We start from the raw sequence: 27185 nt of genomic DNA, 5'->3' as shown, positions 1-27185 counted from the left end.
AGGCAGCACCCAAAGCTACTTACTTCGATCATGAATCAGTAGAATGGCTGACACATGTAATAGCTGGGTCTTGTGTTTTTGTACTAAGGCTGTGTGGATTGTCTTCTTAAGGAAAATGTGTTTTGCCTTCTGTAGCTCTTTTTTTTTGTTCACTTTTGTTTTTCATGGTTTAACCTGAAACTGAGCACCAGTTCTGATATTCTTGTACAGCAGTCTGTTGCAGCTCATAAAGGAAAGCAGCTCTGCTAATTCACAGCTTTCTGCATTATATACACACAGGCACACACAAAAAAATCTTTTGAGTCACATTTTTAATGGTGCTTTGTAAATGAATAATTCAGAAGTGAGCCCTAAAATCCAGATCCTGCAGTTTTATCCAGAACATATTGCAAATGCTCAGAGACTAGGAAGCACTTTTGGATCTGCTGCAGAAGGAGACACTGAGCAGCTGGTAAACTACTGGCCCTTAATGAAGCTATACCATATTGCAGTATCTCCAATTACTGCAGAACTTAATTAGTTTGTTTTACCCTGCCAATCTGGAAAAAACAAACATTGTCTTGGGCAGCCACTGTAATAATTTCAGCTTCTTCATTGCTGGCCATTAAAGCTGAGTTTGGTGTCTCCCAGCAAGGTATATTAAATATGTTTTAGATTTGGAAGTGCCTGCATTGTGTTACACAAAGATATTTTATGTAGTTACCCAATTTTAGTAAAAATACATTTTTTTAATTTATTAATAGAAGTCGTTCATGCCAAGTGAAATGAGGACACTGAATTGGTTTGTTCAAATGTGGACTTGGCCTGAAGCTTTTTGCCATAGCTGTTGTACAGACATGATCATTTTGAATGACAGCGTGAGTTGGCATGCAGGTTACTTTGCTTTTCTATTTGAAAATAACCTTTAGAGAGAAGGGAATGTTTTAATTTGATACGATGGCAAAAAAATTGTATCTTGGGTGTAGAGCTGCTGAGTGAATCAGGAAGGTTCTGTTTAAATGAAATGCAGTGTTTGGTGTATTACTTGTAGGGTGTTAATCTGATGAGGATGACCAACACTGAACATTATTTTCACATGCTGCCCAAAGGGTAATTTTAAGCATAATGAAACATGATGTAAAATCAAAACCTTCCAGGCACCAGCTGAATGGTTGGCTGGTTGGTTGGTTGAGAAATGTGGCTACCAAGTAATAAAATTCTATATCGGCAGGCATACAAATTGATAAATTTTGGGTGTTAGGTTTTCTTCATAGAAGAAAATACTCTAGACTTCAGCCCTAAAAATATTGACTATTTGAACAGTAAAAAACAAAAATAAAATAATCTACTAACCCCCTTGCCCTCCTCCCCCACTAAAAACCCCTGATGCAATAAATTAAAAGTATTTGTAGACAAAGCAAATAGTATCAAACAATTGCTTTTTCCTAAATAGCAGAATTTCATTTGTCTCCTGAAACACTACAGGTGCAAGGGCAACTGATTTCCAAGAAATCTAGGTCATTGTTAGCTGTCTGACAACAGCGGACTCTGATGAGCCAGGGGCCAACTGGTTAACAGTATCTGAGACCTTGCGACCACTGTTTATACTCAGCTGCTCCAAACCAACCACATTTAGAACATCAACACTGACTAAGCTTTAAATTACAATTTCTAGTAAAAGTCTTAATAATTGTCTTGAGTGCTAGTGATGTTATGTCCCTTGGTGTCTTTGAAACCAGATTCTCTGCCATCTCTGAAGCTCTGTTCTGCTGATCTTTAAGATCATTAATATTCCAAAATGCATTTTGCAGGATGGCTATTATTGTTACTTCAGGAAGCCTCCATCATGTTTCTTAGTCAGCTTTTGCAGTTTTACGAGAACATGTGGAAAACAATGTGCACAGTCAAACTTCCCAATTTCTCTCTTTTCTCATAAAAATTACTTTCTTTGTGACAAATTCATTCTGTATCTTCATATTTTTTCTAAGTTGAAAAAGAAGAATATATTTATCCTCTGGCTAGTTCCTTTATTACCTTACCAGTTGTAATAAATTCTCGGTTTCTATGAGCCTGTGTGTGGGCCACAGAAACCAAAGCACCAGGTCACACACTTCAGAAAGGTCATGTAGAACCATATTTTATTTTGGTAATTTTGTAGGATTAAGAGAATAAGTTTCAGTTACGTAAGTCTACCTATTTGACACAGAGATTAAAGCTTTGCTGTTGTTCTAAACCAGGTCTGCTGGCGAGGAACTTACTTTAAAAAAGCACTTCTGTTGCAGGACATGAACTTGATCGACATCCTTTGGAGGCAAGATATAGACCTTGGGGCAAGACGTGAAGTTTTTGATTTTAGTGAGCGACAGAAGGAGTATGAACTCGAGAAACAGAAGAAACTTGAAAAGGAAAGACAAGAACAGCTCCAAAAAGAGCAGGAGAAAGCCTTGCTGGCTCAGCTGGAGTTAGACGAAGAGACAGGTGAATTTGTTCCTGTGCAGCCAGCTCAGTGCCTTCAGTCAGAAGATACTGAGCCATCCGGTGTTTTCTCACAGGTAAACTTCAGTGTTCTGAGTGTGTTTAACCCTTTTTCCGTTCACAGGAAGGCATGATACTCGTGGCTGCCTAAAATGAATTTGCGTGTGTTGCTGTAATGGAAGATCCTCAGTTATTCAAAGACGCAGTAACCTTTTTTCATAACTTTCCTATTTAGGCCACAGAGCCTTCAAAACCAGAAGCAGAGGCCTTGTCCTTTGATGACTGCATGCAGCTCTTGGCAGAAGCATTCCCATTTATAGATGAGCATGAGGTAAAAATGCACAGTACCGTGGTTTCATGGGTGGTCTTCCACAGGGTCAGTCTCACATCTTCTCTAAGATTTGTCTTCAGCATAAGACTTGATTTGTGATCTGCGTATTTTCCTCAAGCTGGCTCCAGCTGGCATAGAAAGCAGTGAGTAGGCTTGAGCCTATTTTTATATTATTCCATTATTTACAAAAAAAGAAGCTTTTCTTAAGAAATACCTGTTTGTTCTGCAGAAATGGTAGAACTCCAAAAGCTAGATTTTTGCTTTGGAAAATGCACATCTAGTTTTTTGAATGAGTTTTTTAGTTATCATTGTTTTGTTTGGCTTTTTAATTTTTTGCTTAAACTTTTCAGGCTTCTTCAGCTACATTTCAGTCACTGGTTCCTGCTCAGGTCAGTAGCAACCCAGCCTTCATTTCTTCTGATCAAGCTCAGCCACCTGAATCCCCTGATCTAGTTCCAACCACTGATGCAGAGAATATGCAGAACATAGAGCAAGTTTGGGAAGAATTATTGTCCCTTCCAGAGTTACAGGTTAGTATGATAAGCACCTGAAAAGCAAAGCATGATATTTTTGGAGGACTATAGTATTTTGGAGAAGGCAGTACAATAGCATCTGAACAGATGGTGATAATGACGGGTTCTACACCTGTAGGGTGCTTATAACAATATGAGCTTTAATTTTTTCAAAAATAATATCTTGAAAAACATGTAGGAAGAAGGAAATGAGTTGTTTATGGATAAGCCTTAATGAAACTTCTCAGTCAAAACTTCCTCTTGTTTAGCAAGTCACTGTTTGCCTCTGTGTGCAACTTGTTACAGCGTGATCATGGTTAAAATTCAGCTGCTCAAAAATGGACACTTCTGAGTCATGGATCTACAACAGGAATTGTTTTCACAAGTGTTATTTTAAATAGTAGGGGGCTTTTTGGCAGTGTCTGTGTGAATATGATTACTTTTGATTTCAACTTTTATCTAAGGAAAAGGTTTTTTTTAAAGCTGATAATAGAATATATATTTAGGTACACAAAAGAGTCAGGTATATTTATATAAATGCTGTTTATATATATTCAGTAAGAAAAACTTGTGTAATGTACACGAACTGGATATTTCAAAAGAACAAAAAAATCACTTTGCTAATACAGAGGATATGTAGGGATTTTTAGCCTATCCTTATATTTCTATTTCCCTTATATTTGACTATAAAATTGAATAAATTTATTTTCAAATATAATACTGTAGAATGTTATCATGCTTTCCAGCATGATGCTGCTCTACTTTATGCTATTAATACAAGAGATGATTGCTGATATGCTGAATCATATTTCAGATTGCTGATATGATCTGAATCATATTTCAAAAAAATTAAGTGAAAAACTTGCAGGAACTGAGTTTTTCCTGCCGTTCTACCTTTTCCCTTCATCTTTTTATATTTTTTATATTTTTCTAGTTTTCTAACCTGATTACTGTGTTAGGCTTAAAGGACCCACATAAGTAACAAGGGCAAGTGGCTGTGAAGAGGCAGCAGTGATGGTGAAAATACATTAAAAAACCAAACTAAAATAATTTATTGCAGTAATTCTGAATAGTAAGTGAATAATTTTCTGGAAAAAAAAAGATAATTAAATGGAGGGCACTGCCTTTTACAAATTATGTAGAGAAATGGAAAAATAGAGCTCTCACGTTCAAAATCTTAGCTTAAACCTTGAACAACCTCTAGTTAAGTAATCAGTGTGTGGACCCTTCTTCAGAGAAACAGAATCATTTTGATAATTACCTGATTCCTGGGGGACAGCAGGCCTGCTTATTTCAACTTCAGTTAAGCAAGTGCCCCACCCCATTGGAAAGTTGTTCTTGTAGCCTGTGAAAGCCCATCAGTGGAGCAGTCTGATGCCAGCTGTTAGGGTGGTGTTAGCCAGCTGAGCAAAAGTGTGTTTGCCAGGCTCCATGTTAGTACTGTTCTTATTCACCAAGAATTACATTTCTCTCTGCTGAACAGCTACTTCATTCAGTAAATCCTAGAAGAATCTTGCTTTTGAGGAACTGTGACATGAAATCAATAGTGTTAGAAGTAATTGTTTAGTATAAATGCTCATTAAGTCTTACTGAGGAATTCCACATTTCTGTACCCATGCCATTCCTAGCAGTGGTGCTTGTGAGAAGTTCAGACCTGGCAGCTCCAGGATCCCCACAAGCAGTTAGCAGAACAGGAGGGCTCCATGCAGTTTCCATAACACATTGGAATGGGTATCTTCAGCATCTTGCTCTGAGCTTGAGAGGCTCTGCTCTCTTAGTCTAAGCAGCTTTGTCTAGAACAAGTTATGTTGTGCCCTTCCTTTGGTATCTGTCATCTTCCTTGATTGCCTCTCCACAGTACAGGGGTGCTGTAGTCATCTAGACTATAGCAGTGTTATAAAACCCCTTTATGTCTATGCTGATTGCCATTTAATGCTTGTGGGTTGTAGAAAAGGGTTTTATCAATTGGAGACGTGTTGCTCAACTTCTCCCTTGCATTTCCCATCTAGTGCCTGAACATCGAAAATGATAACCTGGCTGAGGTGAGCACAGTCACGAGCCCTGAAACCAAGCCAGCAGAGATGCACAACAGCTACAGTTACTGCAGCTCATTACCTGTACTGAAAAAAGAACTTAACTGCAGTCCAGATTTCCTGGATGGTATGGAGGGCCCCTTTTCGGGCATTTTGCCACCAGAAGACACCAACCCGCTGAGTGTGAACTCTTTAAATGACACGTCCCCTTCAAACCCCGATTTCTGTGAGGATTTCTACACCACCTTTATTGATACAAAGGCGAACGGTGATGCAGCAGCAAGGAACACTATCAGTCAATCCCTGGCAGAGATTCTAAGTGAACCTATTGATCTTTCTGACTTCGCACTGTGTAAAGCTTTTAATGGCAGCCACTCAGGGACCAGAGCAGAATGTAACGATTCTGACTCTGGTGTTTCACTGAATGCAAGTTCCAGCGTAGCATCGCCGGAACACTCTGTGGAATCATCTGCCTATGCAGATAAGACTTTGGGTTGCAGTGATTCTGAAATGGAAGACCTGGATAGTGCTCCTGGAAGTATGCTGCCGAGCAGTGCTAGTGTGTACTCTTTGCACCTCCAGAATCAGGTGTTTTCTTCCTTAGGGCCAAACACTCAAACACCAAGTTTGCCATGCACAACCACACCAAAGAAAGAACCCCCTCTGGCTCCCAGCCAACCCAAAGCTCCATTCACAAAAGATAAACCTCCAAGCCGCCTTGAAGCTCATCTCACAAGAGATGAGCAAAGAGCACGAGCTCTGCAGATCCCTTTTCCTGTTGAAAAAATCATCAATCTCCCTGTTGCGGACTTCAGTGAAATGATGTCTAAGGAGCAGTTCAATGAAGCCCAGCTTACCCTTATTCGAGATATACGCAGGAGAGGCAAGAACAAAGTGGCTGCTCAAAATTGCCGTAAAAGAAAACTGGAAAATATAGTAGAACTGGAGCATGATTTGAGTAACCTAAAAGATGAGAAAGAGAAATTGCTTAAGGAAAAAGGAGAGCATGACAGGAGCCTTCATCAAATGAAAAAGCAATTTACCACCTTGTACCTCGAGGTCTTCAGCATGCTACGTGATGAAGATGGAAAGCCTTACTCTCCTAGTGAATATTCACTGCAGCAAACTAGAGATGGCAATGTCTTTCTTGTTCCTAAGAGCAGGAAGTCAGGGACTAAACTTTGAAGGGCAGTACAGCTGGCTACTGCTCTCTGAGTTACTATTTTTGTATCATTATCATGATAGTTTCTACTGTGAGGTGGAATGCAAAATTAAGTAATATTTGTCAAGTAAGTCTATGCAATGATAATTTTAAAGTTGTTAATTAGTTTATGGAAGATGCAAGTTGATAATTAATCATGTAATGCAGATGGGCATATACAAAATTTTGAATCTGATTTTTATAACAGACATTTCCTTCTTATAGCACCACTTTGATTAGTTCCCATATATATGTAAATATTTAAATATGCCATATTTATATACTGTTCCTATCTATTGTTATATTCATAGATTTATTTGGTATATATATAAATGATTTTAGCCTTCTAAATATAATTTCTTGCAAGACAACCAGGATGGCTTCTGATATTTTTTATAAATATGCAATAGCGTTTCCCATTTTTCTTATACATTTATACTTGCTTTATATTTAATATATTAATTTAGTATAAAAGTTGACACTCAGTGTTTGATTTTGCTTTATCAGCTCATTAAACTTTTTTAAATCTACTTCATACACATTTATTTCCCTAAAGAAGAGAAATCCTCGCTAGTTTTCCAAAGCTAAGTCTTCATGTAGCATAATAACCAATCACACAGCAGTGTCAGCATTACTAATGCTTCATTCAGCTTCATTTTAATAACCTTTGGAAAGACCATGGAACACAAAGTTTCAAGTCTATGCTAAGCTTACATTTTTGTTTTCCTTGAACACTATGTAAATTCATGAGATCTTTTCTCCAAAGGCTTTTAAAATCTGATAAAGCATTGTCAGCATTATGCCTTTTTCCAGCTAAACTTGCTGTATGCTTTTGAGCAATTCTCCTAGAACTACACTACTGTGCCTCTGACTTCAATCAACGAGCATCACTTGTCCCTGCTGTTACTTTGGTGCTTACAGAAAACTGCAGTCTAGCAGCCAGCCACCTGCACTGTTTGGAATCTCTGCTCAGTGAATTGAAAAGCTTTGTGGAGTTTAAATTATTATTTATAAAAGAATAAAGAATGGGCAAATAAATAGCATTGTTTTGTTTACTACTCAAAGGAACGCATTTTGGATTTTTTCAATACAGAAAATGCGTAATTTGTAAGACATGTTGATCTGAACATTAAAAATTTTATCTTCATCCCTGTGAAAATTCTGAAAGGCACGCTTGATCTGAAGTGATTTTTTTCTTGCCACTGCGGACCTATATCATTTTAGGAATTTATCTATTGCAATGTTATGCATAATGTCATTTAAATAGATAAAAAAAAGTTGCTCTGCAACTTTATTGGTACATATTTCCAAAATAAGGAAATGGAGGTGTCGAGAAAGGGTAGAATAGGACCCACAGAGATGGTTTAATAATACAGCAGAAGAGGTTTAAAAGAGGGATATCAGATTAGGAATCCAGCCTTCCATTAGCTCATTATTCACAAAGTTAGGTTAAGTAAAATGATACAGGTTGTTCCTGAATTCAGTCTTGATGTGTTTATTCCCAGACTTCTTAACTGTGCTGGAGTTGCATGTCAATCAGAAAGCCTCTCAGCTGGCTATGAAAGCTAGAAGAACAATTTCATATCATCCAAATTCTACATCATATCACTTTTTATGGACCTTTTGAGTGTCCTCAAAAAAAAAACCCTGTGCATTTAGGAAGCAGAGAAAGTATTGTTGTGTCACGGGCTGCTGTGAAAGGATTCCAATTTCCAGCTGTTCTGTGCTGCTTGCTGCTTTCATACAACACTCCAGTGCCTGCAAGCCTTCTCACCTGAACAGCAATAATTGGTTTGGAGCCTTCAGTGATGTAGGTACCAGCTTTGGTTTTCCCCAGATGCAGTGAATGGCAGATTATCTTTTACTGCTTGGCTGGCCACAGTAGCATCAGTCAGTGTAACTTCACAACGAACTTTTGGTTTTATTACCCCAAAACTTTGTCACCTTGTCTCCATCTTCCGTGAACTCATTTACCAGTTCTGAATAGCAGAGGCACCTGGTGCAAACACGTTCTTCCTGCCCCTCTGCCTTGGCAGAGCAGGGGGAGGAAAAGCAGGGCAGGAACAGCTTCACCACAAAGGTAGGTTTGTTCCAGGGCAGTGTAACACCAGGAGCCATGATCCTATTGACTACATCGTCTTTAAAAGGCAGGGGTACTGCCAAGTACCAGGACCAGAAGGAAGTCTTTGGTACTTAAACCTGGGACTTGCAGATGTTCCAGCCCTACCTACCTGAAGAGAAAAAGATTTCACGAGGCTTCTCATACAGTTACTTGCTGCAGACTTTCAAGTGAGGTTCTGCCCTGCAAATTGTCTGTGTCTGACACTGCAAATACAGTGGAGTCATGAAAAAATTCGGCTCAGCTTTCCAGCATCTCATGAGTACTAGGAACCTGTTGCATCAAGTACTAACATCTGTGCTTTTGCAGAAGACACTGGAAAATGCAGATCTAGGTGATTCAGCTTGCACCTTGAGGCTGCTTACCTGACCTTCTGTGTGAACTGTGTGCCAGGCCATCCCCCTGCCCCGTCCTTGACACACTCTGAATGCAGAAACACTCCTCTGCTTGGAGTAAATGGTCAGCAATAATGGTTGAAAACCTGGAGACTCGATTTAATGGACTTTATTTGCTCTAGAGAATTTAGCTGGTGCCTGGCTGTCCTACATCAAAACTACTGCAGCAGCGGGGGTTATCTTCCCTTCTGATGCTGTTAAAATGTGCCTCCCAGCTTTGGCACCAGCATTGCTCAGGAAGGAAAACCCCAACAATTGCCAAGCCTGGCTGAGCACTAGGGGAATGCAAGACACTGCTGCCATTTAAAACAAGAGGACTAATCCATATTTGAGGATGGCAGTTTTAGAGCATAGGCATCAAGGAGCAAGCACACCGAGCCATGGCCCCGGATAGTCTTTCAACACAGTAACTCTTACACACAGGCAGGGCTGATGGCAAAGCACAGAGCACCTAAAGAGCTCCTGGGTTCCCCTTGCCATTAACTACACTATCAAATGTCTGTCAGAGAAAATTCTGTCTACAGCTACAATAGAAATACTTTTAATTACAGATCGGCTATAAAACAGACACTTCAGTAAACTCCTGCCCTGCACTTCCACTTGTTCCTTAATTTGTTCACTAAGGTGAAACCCAAAGGCAAACAGCATGCTTACAGCCTTTACGGGCTGCACCACCCATTTGTCTAAAACATAATACAAAGATACTCCTTCCATTACCAAAACAAAAGTGCAACAAGAAGAAACCTGCAGTTAACACAGCAGCCTTGTTTGAATTTTACCAGGTGAAGAATCAGGCTAAAGTAACTCGGCCTGTGACAACTTGCATTCAGTTTAAACCAGTGTTCTTCACATCATCAACACAGTGAATGCTGCACTCTGATCAAAACACCCAACATCATTAAGGAAAAAAAATTCCACATTACCTATATAAAAACATCAGATTGCAAACTATAACCTTCATTTTATTATTATTATTACTGAGGTACAAAGTACGTTCCCAAACCTGAGAATCACTAGCGACATTGCCAAATCTAAAGCATCATAATGCTGACCTCATACGTTGACAAGCTGCCACGTAGAGACCATTTGTTTCTTGATCAAAAGATTCAGTTTTAAAACTATTAAGAGTAAAGCTGAAACACTGGGCTAAACCAAAATTTTTTGGCTTGCAGTCCCAAGTCAGAAAGATGATCCTGTAAGAAAACGTGCTGAAATAATTCAAGACCACTTCGTGTTCTTCACGGCACTAAAAGAAGGTGATGCCAACACATTTTAGATTGTAAGTCATTTGATAATATACACTTTATTCTGATACAAAATTGAAATATTTTAACAAATTTCAATCCATTATGGACTATACTGAAATTTTAAATTTCCATGCTATTTTAACTTGTTTAACCACAAGTTCTAAGATGTCAGCACACTAGCACCATTGCTCTTGAAGTCTTTGTCAGTTATTACACCATTTTATTCTGTTTCCAATCTTGCGATATTATCTTCTACATGAAGGCCATTTTTTCTTCTATGGAGATACTTGGATACTTTAGTTCAGGAAAAAGCTAATAGAGAGAGATGTCAACCTGTAGCACCCACAGCAGAAAAAGAATCATCCATCAGATACCTGAATTTCAGTGACACTCAAGATCTCACATGCTCCACACAATTTAAGATACACACACTTGTCAGAGACCACAGACTCATTTGTGAATATTCCACCTCAGCGTAGACAGTACATGAAAACATGTTAATGGCTTAAACACAGGAACCAAAGACAGCATGTCAGTACATCACACAGTCAATGCTTGAAAAGACTAGGAACCTTAAGTATTGAAAGGATATCAAAGTTAAGATGCCGTGTTTAATTTCAGTTTTCTGTAATAAGAGTTACCAATTCTCCATCAATCCGGGCTGCTTTTGGTGAAACCCCCTTCACTACCTGGAAGTACCATTTTTGTTATCAAGTAAATCTCTGTACAACTGCAGCCTAGGGACCAATGCTTCGTTACACTTGCATCTTCATATCCCCATCTCCATTTACAGCTGCTATTTTCAACAGAAGCCAGTAAACAAAAGCGTGACCCTGAAACAACGTTCTTAACTCTTAGAAGTGCCTCTTGGACAAAGATACATACACTTGACCAAGTATTCCCCTAAGAATGTGTTTATTTTGGTCAAAGTTATTTCTGAACAAATTTGGCTATAAATAACTGAATTTTGAATTCAGCAAATTAGTCTAACAAGAGTGTTATAAATCAAAGTGTGAAAATAATTCTAACAGTGATTATCTGTTTCTGTATGCGGTGCAAAAAGACCTGTCCAGAGGATGGAACAAGTCTGCAGCAATGTGGAAAAGTAGAGCTCTGCTCTATACACAGGCCTAGTACCAGAATGTAAACTACAAAGTTTTTGTTAAAAACCCATTTCAAAACATTTTCAAAATTTTACTGTTGAAAAAATCCAAAGACCACTCAAGTACATGAGCATTTGCCCTCACCTGAGGGGCAATGCTGTTCCCCATAACTTGTTGCTGCACACGTGCCTGTGGGAGTTTTGCCACGCACAGCAAAAGCACAGGTTTCCTCCCACTTTTAGGTCTAAGAAAGCAAGCTTGTCACCTCAGCAACAAGCTATCTGGCACATTACCATACTGAGGCAACTGTGACTGTACTGCTGCAGCTTCAGATAATGACTGACACAAATTTGTGTCGTTTTTTAAAAAATATATGCAGTCATCATGAGAATGTCAATTAAATAGCTTCTGATTTTATGAAAATCTCTCTGTATTACTTCCAAATTACATTTAATTGTATATTAAAAAGTCAGGAATTACTTTGTGGAAGCCTATAGGCAGCAGGTAAAAAGTTTAAATACTTGAATCAGTTTGTGACATGCAACTGCCTCTGACTAGGCAGGTTCCATTTGACTACTTTCAGAGCTACTGAAGTAAACCAACACTAAAATAGAAATTGACTTCCTAAGAATGCACATGCTCAGAAATGTATTGGGAAGTTTAAATAGATGCTGAAGTACTTTACAGAAAGACCTCTAACAACCAAGGATGCAGAAATGGAAATAATACATGTTCCAAGAGTTAATACATGTTCCAATCTGGGTAAAATCAAGATTCCACAAGAAGTTTTTATTGCCATTCACCTGTACAAATGCCATTGTGGTTTCAGCTCGGTATCATGACAGTATTGGTCTCTACTATCCTGCCTAAAAGCACCCAGAATCTCAAAGGGAGCTCTTTGATTTGTGGAGGTAAATACAACATCACCTGCTAAGCCAAGGTCCACTATGTAGGAGGGAAATCCCAGCTTGCACCAATGCCAAGCTCCCTCCCAGAATGGGTGCAGCAGCAGCGTGTCACACACTGCTGAGAACTGAAGAACCACTTCAGGGTCACTGCCTTTCTGGGCTTCTCTGGGGCACCTCTTTCTGTGACAAGGTACAGAACAATTTCCCCCCACCCCAGCACACTCCCCAGTAACCAAAACACATTATTTCAAAACATCAATTTGTTTTGTTGATCTCAGACACAAAGCAATTTTGTATCTGCCAGGAACAGAAGATTCTTTAATAGGAACTATGCCAGCAAGCAGCCTTCATCCAGAACAGGAAACACTGGATGACGTACGCTGGAATATTTGCTGCTTAGTACTTATGGCCTCCCTTGATACTAAAAGGCTGTCAAAGGAAAGCCTAGAAGGAAATAAGGGTTAAACACATTTTACTATACACTACAAATCTTACCCAGTCAGAAACCTTCATTTGAAGAGGATGTGCAAGACATTCCCCATTTTGTCAAGCAGCAGCTTCTCATTCAACCTGAAAATTAAAGAAATTACTCTTACCTTGTTTAAAAACCTCCCACCACTCTTTGTAATTCATGAAAAATTTTAAAGGCAAACCTTACCTATGCTCATTGCCCTTCCTTTCAGGTCTAAATGCTAGACCTATTGATTTTGAGTCAACTCAAGTAGCTATCACTCAAGGAGGTTCCAAAAGGTGAAGAACTCTTGCTAGACTTTCTTCGATATTTCAGCTGTGATAAGCAGATTTAACTAGCCTTGGGAAAGCTGCTCACTATCAGCACAGTATCTTATTCCTTCACTTTTCTGGAAGTTGAAGCTGTTGCTCCTGCTGCCTTGTCATTCTTTAATTAGGCTGACTTCTCCATACTCAATAGGCTGCTGAAGTCCTGTCTTACGAGTCTCCTTAGCAATGTATGGATCAAAGAAGTACATCCTAGGTTCTGTAAAGCTGGCGGATCACTGTCCTCATGGCTTACACTTTTCCACGTCACAAACAACAGCTAAGCTACCCCACCCACCTACAAAGCGGTCACTTACATCCATCTCTTAAAAGGTTGCATACAGATCTTGTTCATAAAGTTTATTATAACACTATTTTTCAAAGTTAACATTGTAGTCACAGTACAGCTACAAGAGGCCCTGTTAAAAACAACACTGTCAATACATTCTAAAAAAATTTAGAAATACCAGATCAATTGTCAGAAGGGAAATCAACCCCATCCTCCAGTTGTCCCTGCAATCAGATGCAGGCCCCAGGTGCAAGTCTACACATCTTCTAGCATGGTAACGTACAAAGCAAGTCGGTAGTTAGGTGTCTCACTCCCTAGTGAGTTGTGGTTTAGTTTCCCATGTTTTCAAACTCAAATGGGTTGTTTAAAAAATGCCTTTATTGAAGTACAGCCTCCCCCCCACCCCAAGCCCAAATGAACATGTACAACAACAGAAGCGTTCACTAAACCACCAATTCTTGCTTTAACTTTTGAGATCTTTCAGAACTCCACAGACAAGAATAAGCAGAAATCCATTTTTGGAGGCTACCATCTTGACACTGGTTCCTTGTTTTAGTGTACTGCAGTCTAAATACACTCCAATAACAGCGTTTAAATAACATGTTTAATTTTTTTCAAACAACACACTTATTTTTCTACCACTTCTTAAAAATTATAATTCATTATTAATATGACTGATTATGCCTTGAGCAATTTCATACATCTTTGCAGATTCATTCCTACACTGGAATTGCATTTACCTTATACTGCACATTGACCCAGAAGTGAAACAGGCGTGAGTAATTCCAATACATATTGCCAAGTGTCTGAGTATTTCTTTTATTGACTGGGTCCCTACTCTTCTGAGTCTGAATTGACAGCAAGCACTGGCCTGGCAATAGTCAAGAGAATTCACATCAGATGAGGACAGGACAGACTGCAGTGCCTTAATTTGGAGGTCAGAAGTGAGAATGAATTACAATTTCTAGCCGTATGTACTTGGTCACATTTTCTACTCCACTGCACCAAATCCAGTTGTAGCACACTATCATTCTGCCTGTGGAAACTCAGGGCTGTACCACTCTACGTTGTGGGAGTTTCTAGTGGGTAAAATAGAACTAGACAGTGTTTAATCTGTGAGCTCTCAGCTTAGCACACACATCTGCCAGGGAAACAGCTCAAGAACTCTATTAAAGAGCCCATGGGGAATGGGCTTTTGAAACGCATTACCTGGGACTGTCAGTGATTACACCTGAGCTACCCTTGGCTCCCAGTCAGAAGAATGTGTCCAGAAAATTGCCTAGGGTGCATGCAAGAAAGTATATAGCCATTAAATTATGAGGAACATACCTATTACTCTCACTATGACGCCTCATTTAATTGAAACAGTGCAGTCTGGTGCGAGGGAGAAGGAAATGGGGACAAAGGGGATGAAAATTCCAAGCCACCCTCCCCAAAGTATAGTTTTATTGAAACAGAATCATTGTATATCCCAAGGAAACAGGCACTTGATTCCCCCCACCTTAACTTCTCGGGAATTACAATAAATATAAAGGTAAAAAGCAAATTTCTTTTTCTCTTCACCCAGGACTTAAACAACTTCAGTTATCCCTTATGCATCTCAAATGAGACGGGAGACAGCTTTCATGTGTCTAAAGTTGGTCTTGTTAAAATATTTATCATGCCTTATTTTCTTGAAGCGCTAGTACTAATACAGAACTACAAATTAAAAAAATATGCACAAACCAAAAAGTAATTTGAAATTTTCATTAAGGTAAAGCTTAGTTCTATGATTCACAAACACTAATTTGAGTAACTCAATCCTAGTTATACATCTAAACAAACTATAATGCAACATACAGATGTTTTCCCTCTGTATGCCTATGTAACTCATGTCAATGACAGTTACGTATATACACTGAGACTAGACCCCTTAAGACTGCAAATCAATAGGTGTTTCTATTGTTAACTTTAAATTAATACAAAATAGTAATTGAGAAATGCATTTATCTTCTCTATTAACTAACAAGGAAACACCCTAAACTACATTTCATTTCTGTTATAGAGTTCTCTGTACTAAATGTGGAAAAACTGAACTACACAAATATTGAAAAGTTAAAAATTCATTGATTTGTTTATTCCTGGTACCACTACCACAATTTACAGGGCAATATACCTGATGTAATGGGAAAATAAAAAGAAAAAAGAAAGACAAAGCTACAACAGAGAAAGACCTCAGGAATGTACATCTAATCGACACTACATTGCATGAATCAATAGCTGCACTTTTTGCAAACTGTGGCTATGACAGTCCTGATCAAGAAGGGTTTCCTGTTTAAGCTGCAGTAACTTTTCTGACTATGGATCATCGTTCCTTCTGTGGCAGATTTTACAGTTCCTCTAATTCATTTGGGACGACTGTCTCAAAGTAACCTGCAGCTTTCCTGACAACTCCTCGCTCTCTCTCCTGCTAAGAACTGTAGCCTGTTGAATACAGGATAAGAAAATTATTACTCTCAGTGAACAGTTGTACATCATTAATCATCATTATAAATATGCATTACACCTACCCTTTTTCTGGTAGCATTTTTAGAATCTTCTACCACCATAGCCCCCACTTCCACTTCCAGATCCATAACCACCTAAAAAAACAGTGTGTATACTGAAATACATGAACGAGGGATTTTAACTCAAAAAATATTTTCTGTACAGAATCACACTTACCGCCATAGGGACTGCCTGAACTTCTGCCACCAAAGCTGCCACCACCTTTCATGGGACCATAGTTAGACTGCTGTTGTCCACTGTAATTGCCAAAATCATTGTAGTTTCCACTTCCACCATAATTACCTGAAACAAGTAATTTATAAAGCCATGTTTGTTCAACACTTAGGACATGAAGATCACCAAATTCTGACATTCAATGTAAAAATAAATTGCAGGAGTTTAGAACAACTTAAAATTAAGTTCATGTATTTTGATGTGACCTCTATGAAAACCTCTATGCAATACTTGCACAAGTAACGAAGACCCTTGGTATTTTTACTATTAGAAATTGGTATTTTATCAAAGATGAAACACATCACATTATAAGCACATTTGAGTAGGCAATTTTCTGTTAACCCAATAGGCCAAATTAAGGCCCCCGAAGTCAGAAAAACATAGGTTTCACCACTGTTCTTCTACTGCACAACCTTGCATGCATGACAGTAACGTACATGACTATTTACTCCAACAAAAGACAGAAGTGTAATGGACATACTGCACACATACATCAGAAAGTACAGCAAGTATATAGCACTTCTAGCAGCTGAACTCCCCAAATTTTGGGCAAATAATTAAAAAAACCTTATAAAAATCTGTATAGTCTTCACAAAGGAGGATATGATCTACATGTTGTGACCTGGTATCCAAGGACAACATACTTGAAATGGTCAAAACTTAAAATTCTTATACTTTGCCTCCACGCACAGATTCATAACCAAAGCTTTTTGAAAAATACATCCCTGGCAAAACAACGTTGTACTTTATCAAAGCTGATCCACATGGAAAAGAACTTTCTTTATGCAACATGGCCTTCTACATTAAAACCTGTTCATATAACTCATTTTATGCATTACCATATTTCAGGTGTTACAAAATGAAACCTAATAACCATGGATGTCAAACTAAAGCTGCAATCTTACCACCACCAAAATTTCCTCCTTCATTGTAGCCATCATATCCTCCTCCCCCACCTCCATATCCACCACCTGGGTTTCCATATCCTGGTCCTCCACCACCACCATAACCTCCTCTGCTGCCATAGCCAGGACCGCCTCCATAGTTGCCACCTTTGAACAAAAGAAGAGTCAAACTTGACACACCAAAGCTAAGTACCAGTAAGGAAAGATCCATTTAACAAAAAAACCCCAAACCAACACACTTGAACAATAAAAATGACCCACGGCACTTTCCCTGTACTATATTCATTGTGGTTGCATGATTTATCTAAACTATTTAATTTTAAAAACAACCCCATGCCCATAAAGTCAGGACCTAAGTAATTAATTACATGCTACTTGTCTCATCCCTTTTTGCTTTTTGGTAATTTCTGTATTTCTCTTCAGATGCATGTTGGATACTCATCCTAACTGCATCATGAAAAAGATACTACTGAACCACAAAAAGAAGTCTTAAGAGCCAACTGAAAACATTTCTGGTATGACAGCTGATTACTGCTTTATTCAGTTTTACTCATCTCAACTGACATCAGAATCTTTACTTAGTTCTCAATAATAAAACAGCTCCCTCATGACCTTGTCATACGAGATTTTTTTAAAGGGTAAATACAAACAAGTATTTTTTCCACCCATTATTTTGTGGGGAGAACAAAAAGAAGTTAATTCTTCACAGCTCTACAATGTAGACGTTTTATTTTTGTTATTGCCATTTTCACATTATCACCAAAATAGACTTCGCTTTCAAGGTGAAGGCAAGACTTACAGCTGGTTCTAACATTGGGGAGAAAAGGAAATGAACAATACACTTACCATCACCAAATCCATTGTATCCGTCACCACCCCCAAAGCTTCCTCTGCTCCCACCACCGCCACCACCACCCCCATAGCCTCCTAGAACACAAAACAGATGAGAATGTTTTCCTGAACACACATGTCAAGTGTTTGAGCCAACTGACACAGGAAACAAAAAAAACCAACCAAAAGATAAATCACATTCTATACTAGTATTCCAGCCATTTACCTCTCCCGCCAAAGTTTCCTCCTCGGCCAAAATTCCCTCCACCGCCTCCAAAGTTTCCACGGCCCATGAAGTTGCCTGAGCCACCCCCACGACCTACAAAATATTTCACTTGAATTACATTAATTGAAAACCTGTTACACAAAATAGCTATGCACAACTACAACTCACCTCTCTGAGAGCTAGCAGTCTGCATCTCTTGTTTTGAGAGTGCTTTTTTCACTTCACAGTTGTGTCCATTTATAGTATGGTATTTCTGAACTACAGAAAATAGTGAAATAGGAAAGTTAGAAAATCACACCACAGCAACATAGTGTAAAACTCTCATAGAAAGCTACTGTAAGGCATGAGCATGCTTTGAAAAGTAACACTAAATCAACCCTATCCCTTACACAACAGTAAAGCAGCTGATCATGCAAACACCTCATTCTACACATGGCTGTTATGAAATCTTATGTGAACACTTTTTATCCCATAAGTCATTTCTCACTAAAGAGGTTACGTACCAACAATTTTATCAACTGTATCATGATCATCAAAAGTTACAAAAGCAAAGCCTCTTTTCTTTCCACTCTGCCTGTCTTCCATGACTTCTATGGTTTCAATCTTGCCATATTTTTCAAAGTACTCCCTTAAATTATATTCTTCTGTGTCTTCTTTAATTCCACCAACAAATATTTTCTTTACTGTGAGGTGTGCCCCAGGCTTTACAGAATCCTGCAATACCAAAAATGACATTCAGTGCTTTAAATTACTAGGTAAAGATTAGGATATACAGTTAACTGGAACACTAACTCACCTCCCTTGAAACTGCTCTCTTTGGTTCAACCACGCGTCCATCAACCTTATGTGGTCGAGCACTCATGGCAGCATCCACCTCCTCCACACAGGAATAAGTCACAAAGCCAAAGCCTCTGGAACGTTTTGTTTGTGGGTCTCTCATCACCTGCAAACACACAAGGAGGCACTCTGCATTTCTGTGCTACTTTAAGTACCTAATCCTTTCAAAAGCACAAACTAACAACAGAGACTTTACCACACAGTCCGTGAGCGTGCCCCATTTCTCGAAGTGCTCTCTCAAGCTATCATCTGTTGTTTCAAAGCTCAGACCTCCAATGAACAGCTTTCGTAACTGCTCTGGCTCCTTTGGCTCATGGCCCTAGAAAATCAAAAAATTGAAAACATATTTTGAATACAAACCACAGAATTAAAATTTCACTGAATTACTAGAAATTATCTTTGCACATTATAACTACAAATAGGTGAAATACATTTACATAAAAACAATGACTTCTAATGGGTTTAGACAGCAGCATAGTAAACACTTAATGAGGTGTGATTTTAATTAGAATACTAACAACTTAAGAGTGCTAAAATGCAAACAGTAAAGGGACTTCCATATACTAGGTAACTTGGTTGCTCCCCAGCACCCTGAAGTGCATTCACTCTGTGCCTATCTTTGAGTTGCAGATTGCGCTGTACGGACTGGGGATGACGCACTGTTAGATAAAGGGAAGCTCTGACACCTTATGAAACATAATTATGCGGAAGTATAAAAAATTTAAGGACGCGGTATGCAAGAATAAAAGGGTCCTGCTCAGACTGAGTGTCTACTCTTTGGGGATGTCCATTTTGAAAGGTTACTTTCACACATTTTTAAGAAACATATCAATTCTAAATTCCTTAAAATTATAAATTTTGTACTTGCGTCATTTTATGATTGGAGTACACGTAAGCAAGAAAGTGCAAGTACATATGTGGATTTTAGTGTTATAAGAAATACCTGTCAAATGTGAAGCAATATGGACCTATGTCTTACAGACAAAAAAAAGCCATGAACAACTCATCAATGACCAGTAGTGGGTACAACCACTGGAATAAGATGGGTAACTTAACAAGCATCACAGAACAAGCAAGTTTTAATAGCTCTTGGTAACACTGCCTATATGTGATCAGTCACATTTTAAAAGGTGCAAATTTGCAAGCTCAGTTTTCTATCACATGGCTGAAATGGGCTTAAGAGTACAATTGTGTTTCTGCTGTTTCAATGCTGCACTTTTTTAGTAGGCCTGGAATTTGACAGTGAGTTTACAAAAATTTGTTTTACAACTCCTATCGTCAGAGAAGTCTTATTAAAATCTCATTCAGCAAGTGGGTACTTTTGTGCATGTAAAAACACTCCACAAGGTGCTTGCCAGCTATGCTGTGTATGACTTCAGTTCTGCAGCATCAATGTTCAACAGCCTTCACTGTTCCTGCTGCAGGGCATTAAACCAGACTATATGCAGTATTATCCTGAGAGGTAAACTACGTAACACCAGCCACAGACTTCTATCTGTAGACATTCTGCTTTAAATCTGAAGTGCTTTAACTTCTGCGATGCTGCTAGGGTTGGCCAGGAAAGCTTACGCCCCTTTGAGTGAGAGTTTCTCAATTATACAGTGCTTTAGCAAACCGCTGGTTTATAATGCTCAGGTTGTACTACAGGAAACAGTAACTAAGATTATGAAAAGCTATCCAGGAAGTAAATCCCTGCCCTTACATCTGCTGAATTTTGTGAGAAAGAATCCCAGCATTCTCACGAACAGCTTTCTATTTAAGGCTTTGTTACCTCAGCATCATCATATAAATCTTTAGCAGTCAGTCGTCCCATGAGTACAAAGTAAAGCTTCTAGTGTCTTCTAAAGTGATCCCAACTACAAAGGTATAAAAAAACCCCAACAACTCCCTTCCCACTACATGTAAACTTCTAATTTTATAGGATTACATACCTACTGCATATAGAAACTGCTTTAGGTCAAGCATTATTTGTTGCTAATTGCAATTTTTAAAAAAAATCTACTGACAGTTTTGAGTTATGTTAAAGCTGGGAACACTAAGTGTTTCAAACTCTTCTACACATACTCCTCAAGGCTACAAGGGTTTTCAGCTAACAACTCAAGAGTGCTTTTACCTTAAAAGAATGATCAGAGGATTTTTCAGGTAAGGAAAAATGAAGCTCTTTTCTGCTTATTGTTATTATGTGCACTTGAACTGCTGTTCTCGTACAGCACAAAGAACAACTGCTGTTACAGCTTCTCTGTTCTACTAGAAAGAAATTATCCTCAGGACACATACATATTATAGGAACTCTATCCAAAAATAGGTGGCTACACTTTCTTGGAGAAATCAGGCATTTTTTTTTTTAGGCAGTTTGTTCTCACTGTAGTTTTCAGAGTGCTGTCCTCAATCACACAAGATGCTGCTTTTCAGTTGTCCTGCTGCAAGTTATTTCCAACAGCAGTCTCTCCTGGACAGAAAATCCTGCACAACACATCTCTCCCTTAGTGTAACTATCACCCTGCTCTATCAGAATCAGCTGGCTGCCTCCTGCTCAGCTGACACGGCAGGCCAGCATGCCATTTTGCAGCACTCCTTTGGTGGGGGTGGGGAGAGCAGCTGCAAGAACGCCCAGCCTGCCTTTAGTCGGCAAGACACCGTTTCTCCCCCATAGCTGTTAAGAGGGGCTTCCAGACACACTAGAAGCCTCTGCGGAGGCGGAGATCTTTCATTCTGCCTCAAATTTAGCCTACCCCCCTACAACCCAAGCTCTGCGCAGGCCCGGCCGCCTCCATTTTGTGCTCAGCCGCGGCCGCCGCGCCGCCAATATGGAGCCGAGGGCGGGGCGCGCGCGGGCCGGCGCCGCAGTGGCGCCATGGGCGGGGCCCCGCCGCGGGGCCCAGGGAGAGGCCGGCGCTGCGGGCCCTGCTCAGCTCCTGCCGCAGCAAAACCCAACCGCTGCCTCCAGGCCCTACCGAAACCCCCGCACGCTCGGCGCACTCTAACTGTACCTCTCGCCTACGAGGGGAAGAGAAGATGGCAGCTAGAACCTCCTGAGACTCCTGCAAAAATCCTCACCTGTGCAGAAATCCCGACACCTTTTGACAACACTGCTGCAGATACATACTGCTTCTATCCTGAGGCTGCCATCAACTGATATTTCCTATGGCAGGGGTTTTGAATCGTCAGCGTTTTGGAGTTGCAGTTATTTCTCTCTAAAGACACAGTTTTGCAGTGGAGCCCTCCCACGCATTCTACCTCTAAGCAGCAGCAGGTGTCCACAAAATGCCTGTCACCAAACCTACACTCACAGCTGTGGCTAAACCTGAGACCACCCTGTTCCCCGGGCACTATGATCCTAGACTGTCTTCTGAAACGAGAAAGCTTACAGACAACTGGGGCCTCAGCAACTTTCCCTGTGAAACATTCTCTAGAAACTCAATAGCTTCTAAAGATCATTGCAGGGCAATCTACTTTTGTGAACTACAAGAGCTTATTTAGTATGCGGCTGATAACCCCAGTTACACTCAATCCAAAGTCCAAATGAGTGAAGAGAGTTTCAACATTCCTTCCAAAAGGACTTTACACACCATACTCTAATACAAAATAACCATACACTACCAGACACATGCAACTCAGACAAGATTTGTTCGTGATTCAAATGTATAGGCCCTCCCACATTGCAGTAGTATATCATTCCAGAAAAAACTTGGTTTGAACTAGCTAAGATATTCAGACAACCTGAAAAAGTAATGTTAGAAAGCAAACAAATCCAAATAAACGAAGAGAAAATGCCTCAGTGATAAGCTATATAAGCATATTTAATACCCTTTTTGCTGATCTTAAAATTGTTTTCTGAAGGGTATTAAGAACTTTCCCCCCCTCCCACTTCCACACCCTACCCCAAAGTAACTAGCTCCCATCCTCCCAGAAACAGCCCCAACATCATCTTCTCTATACTACGCACCTTATTCAGTCTACGGTATTTCTGCTAGAAGCAAAAGAAAACAGTTATTTTTACTTAGTACAGCTCGCTTTCATTTGCAGTGACTATCAGGCAACCATTTTTTTATTAAAAAAAAAAAAAAGAACATAGGAACCTGTCTTCATTCCCACTAAAAACAGGACTTTGAAGGTAGGCAGTAATCAAGTTCCTGCTGATACTCTGAGGATGCATGAATTTCTTAATAATTACACCTTGCTTTAATCAGAAACATATATTTAATCAGTTTTCTTATAACAGAAACTAGACAAGCAAAATTTCCCCATTATGCTTAACACCCCACCCCTTAAATTTTAAGTGATAAACTGCAATTTAAAGTTACTCGCTAATACGGGGATGAAGAAGGTAGAAAAAAAAAGATATTAATATATCAGATAGAAATGGTTTTTCCATATTTTCCCCTTAAAACTACTTTATTTTTAATAGAAAAAACCCATGCTCTCACCTGTGAGGATCGTCTTCCTTTCCTCTTGTAGTCTTCCACTTCTCTCTCTTCCTTAATAGCAGCCATTTTGGAAGGGTACTCTAACTCGGCCTTTCTTTTAGATCTAGGAAACCTAGAAAACAGGTTGGATAAGTCAGTACTTACCCCAGTTCCTGTGACACAGGGCCTCCTCTGGCTGCAATGCACCGGTGTGGTTTACAGGAAGAAACGGGTTAAAGTAGAAAAAAAAAATCCCTGAAGTATTTAGAAGGGTAGAATAAAAAGCCTCAGCCTAATTAGGAGATGGTTACAAAGAGCTGGAAGAAGAACATCTGCTAACCTAGTAAAGCTCACTTTACAACGGATGGAATAACTAAGTACAAACTAATGCTCAAATCTGTAGCAAACCTTTATCTATTACTGTCTTACAAAACTATTGTGAATACAACTAATACACAGCAAGTAAACTCTACCTTTGATACCCAAACCCACTATATATATATTCTGCTTCTATGGATTTTAAACCCCAAAACATGTAACATTTTTTCTAATACCACGTATTAGAAATTTCTGATGTGTAACCTCTTGTAATCAGCTATCCAGCACTGTGGAAAACCAGAGGATTTATTTTTCACTAAGAGTAGTACAAGAACCCTTTACTGATGCTACCTTGCAACATCAAGAACTTCAACAGCCGATCCTCAGCAGTCTACAGCACTGGGCATCTGCATTACTTTTGCTGCCATATTTGATTACTACCCTGCACTATGTATGTAATGTATGTATCATTACAAATAGGAAGTCTTTTACAAGATAAAGTCAGTAGATGAACCTATACATTCAAATAAAAAAATCATGTTCCCTTTGGCCTTTTTTCTATAAAATTTTCTAGGATAATTCAGTTACTCTTAGTATTAATGTACTGGTATCTTTGGCCAATAGTCGTTACTACTTTGGATGTTTCTTGAAGCTCTACTACAGTAGCCAAAACGCAATATTGTTAACTACATTTAACATACTTCAGTAAAACTATACTTATGCTGCATTTAAAAGCATAGCTATTTACAAGATTAGGTGGGGGTTTTGTTTGTTTGGATTGTAGGGGGTTTTTTTTCAGGTTTTCTTCTGGCAAATTTTGCTCCTGCATACAGAAAGGCAGGCAGGTAGGTCTCTACTAATGAGCAATATATGCCGTTATTCAAAGTGGAAATTCTTGAATATAACTTCATGCTAAAATCCGGTTTCAAATTAAACTCAACTGTGAAATCATCAGTATCATGACTTAACACATAAACAAATTAAAAGGTTTTACTGAGTACAGCAGAAGTGTATTATCTTCAGTTCCTCTCTACGCAACGTTAAACGTACTCCTGAAATCCTTTACATCAAACATCAGTTTGGCCTAAGACATACTAGGACAGTAAGTGCTTTAACTGACCTGTTCAGTTTTTTAAGTCATATATAGGACGTATGAAAATAACACTTCAGGGGCTTTCTACAAACTAGCTGTATGGCGAAATAAAACTTCAGAAATTGTTAGGGAGGAAAGGGATAAGCTTATTTAAATACCTTTTCAAAGTAATGGAAAGTATGCAATGCCCTTCTGAAGTTGTCACCCACTGCTTTCCCCAGTGAGGCTCCACACTGGCCAACATAAAGCTCCGGGGCATGGTCCCTGCCCCAATGGCCTCTGAAGGCCTTGAGGGTTAAAAAGGGAGTTGTCTCCTTGCGAACGCACACCATCAGCTGAGGCAAGACACAGCCCTGGCTCAGAACTATTCCTATTTTCCCTTACAGAAAGTTGTTAAGGCTGACAGTACTAGATTCTTATAACCAACAAAATACTCTATTTAACTCGAGATAAAAATATTTAGAATACTTTTATTATTAAACACTAGCTAAACTGCTGAGCAATTATATACTGCAAGTTAACTACAGAACTTAAAACACTCTCCAAGGAAATGTGTTAACGATAAAAGACACCAGGACATGCCTCATTACTTATAATACTGCTCTATTTCTTACAGGAGAAAAGAAGCTAACAGAAACAAACCAGACATTACGAAGATGCAAGTTCACCCATTCAAACAGAGAATACTATGGAAATACACTGGTCTTTTCTGTAAGCAACTGAAGTTGGACCTAAAGTGCATACAATAGGGTATTTTACCAAACCTAAAAGTTAAAAGCAGGAAAAAACTGATTCTCAGCTCTAAGTGTGTTGGAAGTGTATTTCCAACACCAATAGGAACATGTGCCTGGAAAAAACTCCAAGATATTAGCTTAATACCTGACATGATAGGTTTCCAAGCTTTACTGAAGCATCTTTCAAAAGCTTTGAACACATCACCCTTCCCAGTTATTAAACCCTGAGGCAGCTAAAGCAATTGCTTACCCGAAACAGTTATTTTTAACTGCTTTGCTAAGTAATCCAGTGTCTTCTGTTTTTAACGTAGTAACAGAAACTAGTGTAACCTGCTGTTTTTTCTGATCTGAATTATTTAAGGTTTCAGGAATGAAGGGAGCAAAGATAAAACACCACACACACAAAAATGCACTATTTTTGCTTGCCATACTCTGAAACATTTGAGCAAAAAAACTTTAAGTTTTGAGGAAAGGGAAGAAAAGCAAGGAGAGAGTGTCGTGATTAATGCCCTCCAAGTACGGCAGGGATGGTTCCTCTACATTTGTGCAGGACTGCCTCTTCGTACTGCCCACCAGGATCATGGCAGGATACCAGCGAATGTCGTGGGTCTTTTGCATGTGTAATTGGGGGTTTGGAGAAAGCAAAAGAACTCCGTACTTTTCTTTCCCCCACCCCCCCGAGCAGCAAAGGCTCTCGACACGTTTTAACTCCCCCTGGGCAGGGGCGAGATATTAGGGAGGTGCTGCAACGCGTAGCAGCATTGTTCTGCGAGAAGCACCGTACTGCACTAAACGATCTCAATGCTTTTCAAGTCTGTGTGTTCAAGAACATCCCTGCCGCACTCACTACTCCGGGCAGCTTACACTGGAAGGAGGGTGGGCCTGGGGGGGGGGGGGGGGGGGGAGAACACGGGGAGAGCAGAACAATGACGCACGCACGCGTAGGGCTCGCCTTGCCCTACTCCTGCCCGAATACGGGCCCAGGTGTTTCGGTGTCTCTGGGATTCCTGCAAAGGGCTCTGCTGCCCACAGCCCTGCCCCGGGCCGAGCCCCTCTCACCCACGCGTCGAAGCGCTGCGAAATGGCGGCCGCAGCCCGCGGGGCCGCGCGGCGGAAGCGCCGCCTCTCCCTCTCCCTCTCTCTTCCTGCCCGCGCCGCCATTGCGGAATAACGCGGCGTGTCGCAGGCGAAAGCGGCTCTGGAGCGCGCCAGGAACGCTACAAGGAGGCGGCGGCCGCGGGAACCGCAAGAAGCTCTATGACGTGTTGCCGCCAACCACCCCCTTCCCTCCGCATTTTCCCGCCCGCAGGGTCGGGAGGAATTCGAGCCGCTGCAGCTCCGCGCGGTGCGGCAGGAGCCGCCTCGCCTTCCACCCCCGCCTCGGCCGATGGCGGCCAGCCCCACGCCCCGCGCGCAGTTACCTCCATTTTGTGCCCGGGCTCGGCCAGCGCAGCGCCAATATGGAGCCGGGCGGGAGAGGAGGGGGCGGGCGCGGGGGGTCACGTGGCGGCAAGGCGGGCTCGCGGCGGCGCGCGCGCTGCGGCCGTTACCGCTTTTCTTCTCAGGGCCCGCCGCCCATCCCCCCCTTCCCCCCCCGCCCCCCCACCCCTCCCGTCCGCGCGCCGCGAGCCCCGCGCGGCGCTTTCCCCGCCGGGAGGACAGAAAGGGTCGGGAGCGAGGGAAGGTGGGGAGAGGGATAGGGAAGG

General features: G+C 40.3%; 2 protein-coding genes across 9 annotated transcripts; one reads left to right on the top strand and one right to left on the bottom strand.

Annotated features, from left to right (window-relative positions):
- Positions 1-330: 330 nt before the first annotated feature.
- Positions 331-7678, top strand: NFE2L2 (nuclear factor, erythroid 2 like 2). The gene is made up of 4 exons (XM_042040978.1): positions 331-2531; positions 2690-2785; positions 3136-3315; positions 5307-7678. The coding sequence occupies exons 1-4, from the start codon at positions 2265-2267 to the stop codon at positions 6513-6515; spliced, it is 1752 nt and encodes a 583-aa protein (XP_041896912.1). The 5' UTR covers positions 331-2264; the 3' UTR covers positions 6516-7678.
- A 2651-nt stretch (positions 7679-10329) lies between these two features.
- On the bottom strand, positions 10330-26999 carry HNRNPA3 (heterogeneous nuclear ribonucleoprotein A3). Of its 8 annotated transcripts, none has more exons than XR_006018165.1 (14): positions 26901-26999; positions 23356-23467; positions 22875-22898; positions 19125-19247; positions 18888-19034; positions 18595-18805; positions 18260-18349; positions 18092-18199; positions 17881-17961; positions 17035-17181; positions 16073-16198; positions 15919-15990; positions 12799-12873; positions 10330-10625 (listed from the first exon to the last, which is right to left on the bottom strand). XR_006018165.1 is itself a non-coding variant. In XM_042040980.1 (13 exons), the coding sequence occupies exons 2-12, from the start codon at positions 23419-23421 to the stop codon at positions 15938-15940; spliced, it is 1176 nt and encodes a 391-aa protein (XP_041896914.1). In that variant the 5' UTR covers positions 23422-23467; positions 26901-26999; the 3' UTR covers positions 10330-12873; positions 15919-15937. The 8 variants fall into 8 exon arrangements, 6 of the variants coding, with proteins under 6 accessions (XP_041896914.1, XP_041896913.1, XP_041896916.1 ...); XR_006018167.1 differs by having other exon boundaries at positions 10330-10604; XM_042040980.1 differs by having other exon boundaries at positions 10330-12873.
- Between the last annotated feature and the right edge of the window lie 186 nt (positions 27000-27185).

The sequence above is a fragment of the Corvus kubaryi genome, unplaced genomic scaffold (genome assembly GCF_017639235.1).
Source record: "Corvus kubaryi isolate FWS band 111438036 unplaced genomic scaffold, C.kubaryi_AGA036_p1.0 37396, whole genome shotgun sequence".
NCBI classification, from domain to species: Eukaryota; Metazoa; Chordata; class Aves; order Passeriformes; family Corvidae; genus Corvus; species Corvus kubaryi.
The sequence above is the reverse complement of the archived record's forward strand: the minus strand, read 5'-3'. Positions and strand labels throughout refer to the sequence as shown.

Bases quoted from the DNA above. Each gene is read 5' to 3' on its own strand.
- NFE2L2 (XM_042040978.1), top strand. From the start codon at position 2,265: ATGAACTTGATCGACATCCTTTGGAGGCAAGATATAGACCTTGGGGCA. The intron at 2,532-2,689 runs GTAAACTTCAGT...TTTCCTATTTAG, and splicing joins CATCCGGTGTTTTCTCACAG to GCCACAGAGCCTTCAAAACC. The intron at 2,786-3,135 runs GTAAAAATGCAC...TAAACTTTTCAG, and splicing joins CATTTATAGATGAGCATGAG to GCTTCTTCAGCTACATTTCA.
- HNRNPA3 (XM_042040980.1), bottom strand. From the start codon at position 23,421: ATGGCTGCTATTAAGGAAGAGAGAGAAGTGGAAGACTACAAGAGGAAA. The intron at 22,899-23,355 runs GTGAGAGCATGG...TTTTGCTTCTAG, and splicing joins AAGGAAGACGATCCTCACAG to CAGAAATACCGTAGACTGAA. The intron at 17,962-18,091 runs GTAAATGGCTGG...TTTGTGTTCTAG, and splicing joins AGGAAACTTTGGCGGGAGAG to GAGGCTATGGGGGTGGTGGT.